General features: G+C 41.4%; 1 protein-coding gene across 1 annotated transcript; it reads left to right on the top strand.

The window, feature by feature from the left end:
• Window positions 1-3,300: 3,300 nt before the first annotated feature.
• On the top strand, window positions 3,301-4,989 carry pla2g15 (phospholipase A2, group XV). Its single transcript, XM_010775162.1, has 3 exons — window positions 3,301-3,601; window positions 3,934-4,046; window positions 4,472-4,989. Exons 1-3 carry the CDS (start codon window positions 3,301-3,303, stop codon window positions 4,871-4,873), a joined length of 816 nt encoding a protein of 271 aa, XP_010773464.1. The 3' UTR covers window positions 4,874-4,989.
• The last annotated feature ends 2,660 nt before the right edge of the window (window positions 4,990-7,649 follow it).

The following is a 7,649-nucleotide window of genomic DNA, read 5'->3' as shown; positions in this document are numbered from 1 at the left end:
TGGCTTCGTAAGAAGCATTTCAAGGTCCTGGAGTGGCCTAGCCAGTCTCCAGATCTCAACCCCATAGAAAATCTTTGGAGGGAGTTGAAAGTCCATGTTGCCCAGCGACAGCCCCAAAACATCACTGCTCTAGAGGAGATCTGCATGGAGGACTGGGCCAAAATACCAGCAACTGTGTGTGAAAACCTTGTGAAGACTTACAGAAAACGTTTGACCTCTGTCATTGCCAACAAAGGGTATATAACAAAGTGTTGAGATGAACTTTTGTTATTGACCAAATACTTATTTTCCACCATCATTTGCAAATAAATTCTTTAAAAATCAGACAGTGATTTTCTGGATTTTTTTTTCTCATTTTGTCTCTCATAGTTGAGGTATACCTAGGATGAAAATTACAGGCCTCTCTCATATTTTTAAGTGGGAGAACTTGCACAATTGGTGGCTGACTAAATACTTTTTTGCCCCACTGTATGTTAAACAACCATTACTGCTGTTTCTACTAAGGCTAGTTACAAGCTAACAAACTACATGGAGAAATAACAAATGCTAACTAAGCTTACCATTCTGATATGTCTGCTTTTCGCACATTTTGGTGCATGAAACTATCCCTGCAGATCACGAGCCAGCTGCGGAGAGGCATGCCGTTCTTTTAATGTGGGAGAAGTATGTTTAACAAATAATAGCTAGTCCCATATTTCACATGCATGTTTTTGTATTAAGTTAAATATATATATATATTTTTCCCAGACAGACACATAACATCTAGAAAAAACTGGACCAAATGCTTGACAGAATACTCAAAACTTAAAAATAGGATCATGCAAAAAATATGTTTTGAGCATTAATTATTCTATTTTAATCTCTCAAATTAAGCACTCCAATATTGTCCTACCCTTTAAGTTGTGTTCTGTGCATTGAGGCGAAAATCACTACTTTAAAAAGGGGACCCATCTTGCAAAATACACTTTTTGATGTCTTTTATGCATAAATGTGTCCCCGGTGTGCCAGGGAACTCACGCAGCGTCAGAAAATAAAACCCTCTCTCTTTTCCTCCGTACCCAAATCTCTAAAAACGAGAGTACAACGGAGCTGATCCAGATTTGCGTAAGATATGACGTCATATCAGCAATGCAGACCCACAGCACTATCAGAAACGTTGCTATCAGAAGCAATGCCAGACTGTTTTGGACGTAATATGGTCGGTGTATGTTTACATTGCTAACACTCAGAGCTAACCTGTACTGGAGAGCATGGCTGTTTCTCAATCTCGAGGAAACCGGCTTCCAAGCCACTATTTCAAGGATACTACGTCATCGAGTGCCGCCGAAGGACTGTTCCAATCTCCAGCATACTTGGAATTCCACCGAGGCCGCGTCCTTGGTTTGGGGGTAATTTCGAGGCTGCACATGGGTAGACTTCGCCTCCTTAAAATCCCCACAATGCTTTGCGCACGGACCAATTTCCCCAAATCTGTGGCGTAAAATGTAAGGCGGGGCCTCTCATATGATATGACGCACACCTGCACACTTGCTAGCCTGTTCCACTCTTCGTTTTCCAAATGCCAGGAAGGATTCTTGCCTCGCTTCTGAAGCAAGTGACTCGGAAGACATGTGCTACCAAGCAAGCATCCTCGCGATTGAGAAATGGCCTGTGTGTGTGAAGAAGCAGGAAATAAAAAGGAACTCACCTTGTGGTATAACCGGCAAGAGAGAAAGCTCCATACTGTTTGAGAAATAATCCTTGATAATCCATGATTATTTTTTTTAACCTTTATACCCAAAATCAGCACTTTTGAAACAGGAAGTGAAATAGGGGGATATGAGGCATGGGTGATCCGTTTGGTATTTTGAGCAAAGGACTTCATAGACATGTTTTTATATATCTGAGACCTATGCTATTGCCTAAAAATAGCATGATAGGTGACCTTTAAATCATTTAGCAGGCATGTTAATTGGTTTAAGAAACATTCACATCTTTCAATTTTGTAAGTCAGTGTGAATGTCTTTGTACATTAGGAGGAAACCAAACAAAAACAACTGGTCCAGCCGGAAGGTTTCTAATTTCTCTAATTCCCCTCCTCGACTCCTATCCTTGTGTCTTGCGGTATAATGAGACAATAACAGGCTACAGATGCGGACATATATATACACACACACACACACATTTATTTATATAAATATACAATTTCAGAATCATACAAGTATGAGAGCACTCTCATAATAACGTAACACTATCAGACACTGGATATAGCCCCCTCTCTGGTCGCTACAATGAGGAATTGAAATTACGGGCCACCAAACCAACTGAAACCCGTCTGTGCACGCTCGCACAAACACACAGCCACTAAAGCATATAAAATATCAGGCTACAGCCGTTGTGTATTTTATTATGTGAAGCACTAAATTGTTTTAGAAAAATATCTACTCTTTGTTTGTAGATATCTACTAAACTAAACCAATAACATACCAATTGTAACAGGACTGGGCAGATAAAGAGGTAGTGCAGTGTTCAAATCCAAAAAGAGGCCGCTAACCGACTTACCAGCTTTCCAAAACGTTTCCTTACACTGGGAGCCTCCATGTGCCACACACAACTGAGCAACTCTGTGTGCTTTGTCTCCCTTGAGGGAGTGATTAGCACCAGGTGTGAGGTCTCCACACCTGCTCTTGCTAATTGGAAGAGGGTGGAGCCACCTGTTGGGAATGTAGGTGCCTCCCACTACCCTGCCTCTCAGCCCCTTACACAATACAGAGAGTAATGCAGGCCTGTTATACTGAGTGATATATATTTTACACACTGCTCTGCTTTCTGCACGGACCTCACAGCTGTTCTCTCTGGAAACATCGCGTCGTGATTAAAGCAGTTACTAAAATAATATCCAGGGGATGCATGCAGAGCTGTCATTGGCTGAGATAAGTCCGGCCGTGCGTCACGACTCTTTGAAACATCACTGTTGCCGGAAATACATCCGCGCAGGATCCGCGTTTATAGCTCCTCCAGAGAGCCTCCTCGATGCTCGATCCTCGAAGTGCATTTAGAGAAATGAGATGTCCTTCAACATGGCACGCTGAAATCCATTTCCGGGTCACTACCGGAGGACCGAGGAGTCGAGGAGGGGAAATTAGAGAAACCTTCATGGACTTTTGTCCTTTTATTTTGAGAGAGGTGTTTCAGGCAGTGAAATCAGAATGGAATTTCCTCTATCGGGCCAAATATTTGACCTGTCACACTCTTGTTGCAGCCCTTTATCTGCATACCAGGAAGTAATAAAACAAGTGTTGGAGGTGCTCCAACCTAAAAATGAAAATACCGGGACTTCCACAGCTAGTGGGGGAACTTTGTTTACTAATCTTCTTTGTTGTGTGTCCTTTCTCAGATGAAAATAAGGAGTATTTCCTGGCGCTGCAGAAGATGATTGAAGAGATGGCGGAGAAGGCAGGAGGGCCCGTGGTGCTCATCGCTCACAGCATGGGCAACATGTACACCCTGTACTTCCTCAACCAGCAGCCACAGGCCTGGAAGGACCGATACATCAAAGCATTCATCTCTCTGGGATCACCGTGGGCCGGGGTGGCCAAGACCCTCCGGGTGCTCATCTCTGGTAAGAAATAGAACTGCTTTGTGGAAACTGTTTTGCTTACCTGGGGTCTTATCTAATCTAACACCTTATGTTATGCGATCATTACTGGACAGTAAAGACCCTCAAACGTTTACATATTTCTCATTGGAAGTTAATGAGTGCTGTTTCAAATGATTAGGAAACAGCCGTTGTTCCTCTATAAGTTTACTTTATAGTCGGACCCTGTTGCTTAAAGGAGAGTTACATCAGCTCCTGTGTGTTGGTACATTTTTTTTAGGAAGCCACACAGTAAAACTCTCCTTTATGGTCAGTTTCACTTCTCTGTCACTGGTTTCTTTTCTCTGTTCCTGCAGGTGATAATAACCGCATCCCGGTGATCAGCCCGCTGAAGATTCGCTCCCAACAACGTTCTGCTGTCTCCACCTCCTGGCTGCTGCCCTACGCCCACTCCTGGACCAAAGATCAGGTGGGGTTTTTGGCCACCTGTCTTGGCTTTCCGGTTTTTCAGTATAGCATTGGAAACTTCAAAGCTTTATTTATAATTAAAGCTCACAGAAGTTAGCAACTTACTGGTGAATATAGTGAAGCACTTAGCTATAAAGCCAGATAATTTATTTTCTATGTGAAAAATAAATCGTAATAAATCATATTAATGGGGTATAAAAAACCCAACAATATATAATATTTAGAGTAAGATTAAGCTGATTCCAAGACAGTGATATATAAAGGGGTCTTAGATATGTCCTCTTAATGTAATCCAAGTGCTTCCCCTTTATCAATTCATAGTAAAACACAAGGGCAAAATCATAGAGGTAATTATATAAATATACATACATATAAAATCTGAGCAAAAGCACTGAGCAACAGTTATGTTTCTCCATCCATCACCAGGTGTTGGTGCAGACCCCCACCACCAACTACACCGTGCTGGACTACCAGCGCCTCTACAAGGACATCGACTTTGAGGATGGCTGGATGATGCGGCAGGACACAGAGCCACTGGTGGCCGACCTCAGCCCCCCCGGGGTGGCCGTCCACTGCCTGTACGGCAGTGGCATCCCCACACAGGCCAGCTTCCAGTACACCGACAAGTTCCCCGACGTGGAGCCCACGGTGGTGATGAGCGACGGGGACGGGACGGTCAACCTGCAGAGCGCCACGCAGTGTGGCCGCTGGGTGGGGGGGCAGAAACAGCCCGTGATGTTGAAGGAGCTCGACGGGAACGAGCACGTGGACATGCTGCTGAACTTCACCACCGTGGCTTACATCAAGGATGTGCTGTTCTCCCCATAATGCTGGCAGGAAGTGACACGTCTCTCACTAATTTATTGTCAACAAATTACAAATAATTGTATTAGGTTAGTTGATATTAGGTTCAACTTAAAGGTGGAGTAGGTCATTTTGGAAAAACCAGCTCGAGTGCGCTAGAATTTGAAAATACACAGCCGGGCCAGTTTCTCAAACTTACCTACCCCACCTTAAATATTATTGCTTTTAAATAACCTAATACAATTATGTGTCATTTGTTGATAATACATTTAATTAGGGTCAACGTCTCAGTTATGTCAGTGTAGCTTTAATTATACAATGTATGTTAATGTCAGGTTGTTTACTTTTGAGTAATCCTAAATACAATGTCTTTTATATTGTAATAAGCTTTTAAACCCAAGATTTTACCTACTAAATCTACAATAGGACGTGTATGTACAAGTCAACCAGGGATATACTGTATGTGCCACTTTCTTAGGTTATTAATCAAAGTCAGATGATTTATTCATGTTGTGAAAGAGATTTCTGACTCTTAATGTATTGTAAGGCTCAACTGTAAAGCATATACAGCTTTTCTATAGTTCTAAGTCACGTTTCAGTGAGAGGCTATTTGTTGGAGTCAGTGTGTTACAATTTGTGCATACTTTAACCTGCTTTATTAAGCTCTTTCTCTTACATTACGTTTCAGTGCTTTTAGTAGACGTTTGCTGATTAAATGAGTCGTGTGCTGAAGGACTGGATCCACTTCTGGGATATGGAAGTTGGTTTCAGTCTGGTTGAAGCCACTCAAAGGTCAAATAGCATGGTTAAACAGTTTTTCACTTTAAAGTCCACTTACTGGCTTTTCTATGAGCCTTCAATCGCATCTCACAGTCTTAATTAAAAACCAGCTACTTTTATTGAGTATTTAAAAATGAATATATATTTTTTGTTGAAGATTTTTTGCTTTTTTTGCCTTTAATTAGACCGTACAGGCGAAGATAATCAAAAAGAATCGAGATCGGATCAAATCCTGGGCTATTGATGATTTTTTTAAGAGTTTAAACAAATACATTCATTTCAAATTCTGCTCCTGATTTCTAAATGACCAAAAACAGAGAGGTAGGGAGAGGCTATTTGTTGGAGTCAGTGTGTTGCAATTTGTGCATGCTTTAACCTGCTTTATTAAGCTCCTTCTCTTAACTTTCCATGTTCTGTACAGTATATTTTAAGTGGTTCTGTACATATGTTGTGCCTCCACGGACTGGATTTACACAGGCACAAATAAGGGACATATTCTGTTCATCATTTGTAATTTTTCTCTTTTAAAAGTTCCAGTGCAGAGTTTTGTCCTTGTGGACCAGCAGTCAGTCTCTCTGGCCCCAGTGATTGTTCTGTGCCATGCGGGCCCCTGAGGGCCACACCACTGATACTCTGCTATGAACTCTCATAAATGTGTCAAACTTTTGTTGCCTTCTATATAGTAAAACATTTCAAATATCAGCTTGACTTTTCTTTTAGTGCTCTAGGACAGTAGTCGGATAGAATTGTCATTTTAGCTTTATTTAGTGACGACTTTTTCCCTTCATGTGTTCATGTCTGTTTGGGAACCACTATTGAGGTTTCAATACTGATAAAGTCCACAACTTCCCTTCATTGTGGCTTTCCACCCTTTGAATGTGAGGCTTCTCACACATGCGTCATGATTCTCGGCAAAAAAAAATTTTCAGTGACATTCACCTTTCTGGACCCTGATCTATGGAAGCCTGTTTGCACCACAAATTATGACTCACCATCTAATTATTTCGGCTTACTATCTCATAATTATTACTTACTGGATACGTTTTTTTCTTTTCTGTGGCGCAAACGGGCTTCCATACTTATCACATCTCCTAGCATTAGCATCCCATGTGCAAAGAAGTAGAAACCAGTAGCAACTTTATGTATAAACATCTTTTTAAAACAATGCATATTCTTATGCCATAGAATGGTGCAGAGATGAGTCTCAAAACCCGTAAATGAGTACGGATTTTAGCACTTAAAGTTTCCTTGTCTCAAACTCAATGTTTCTTTGAACGTGTTTTTGGTGAGATGCCTGAAAAAGGTCTGTGGTTAACAAGCTGAGATTTTTACATTTTAATAATAATAATAATTACACTTCCTGAATGTCCAAAACTTCATAAAAACAGACTAAAAAAAGACAACTGACTGTCATTATGCTGAACATAGGCCGCCTAGAGCTTAGCGATGGTGACGTGAACTCACGCGACGGTGATGTAACTCCTTTATAGCCTCACTATAGCTTTTTACTTCTGCAGATTTAATTTATGCTTGAAGTGGTGTAAATATGTGGAGCCTACAAAAAAACATCACTGCACCCCTCTAGGGAGCCTTGATTGTCGTTGTTTGGACCTGCCACATATCTGCCAGCAGTGTCAATACTAAGAGGGTTTGAGTGTTCCAGCTCTCTAGTGTGTCAGAAGAAAATAGCTATCAATCTTAGGACTTCAAGGTTTTCATGTATCTACTTTCCGGGCTTCAGAGGGAAGCGGAAGGTTTTGTTTCCTGTTCTGAAGCGCAGCTCCTCGCAGTCCAACTGCAGCACGAATGGTCCTTCTTCATGGTTATCAACCAGACTCTAACAGGAAGAAAGGCAGACATTGATTAGCATTGACATTTAGTGCAAGATCTTTTGTAAAAATTCCTGTTAGTGAGTCAAAGTCAAGTGCTCTTTACCCAAAGTTAGTCAGTAGTGTTCAGCACAATTCACATGTAGACCATTGTATGATTTGTTGGTGTTATCCAAGGCATACATTACACC

The sequence above is a fragment of the Notothenia coriiceps genome, unplaced genomic scaffold (assembly GCF_000735185.1).
Source record: "Notothenia coriiceps isolate Sejong01 unplaced genomic scaffold, NC01 NC01_scaffold00015425, whole genome shotgun sequence".
Taxonomy (NCBI): Eukaryota; Metazoa; Chordata; class Actinopteri; order Perciformes; family Nototheniidae; genus Notothenia; species Notothenia coriiceps.
This window is presented reverse-complemented; position numbering and strand designations above follow the sequence as displayed.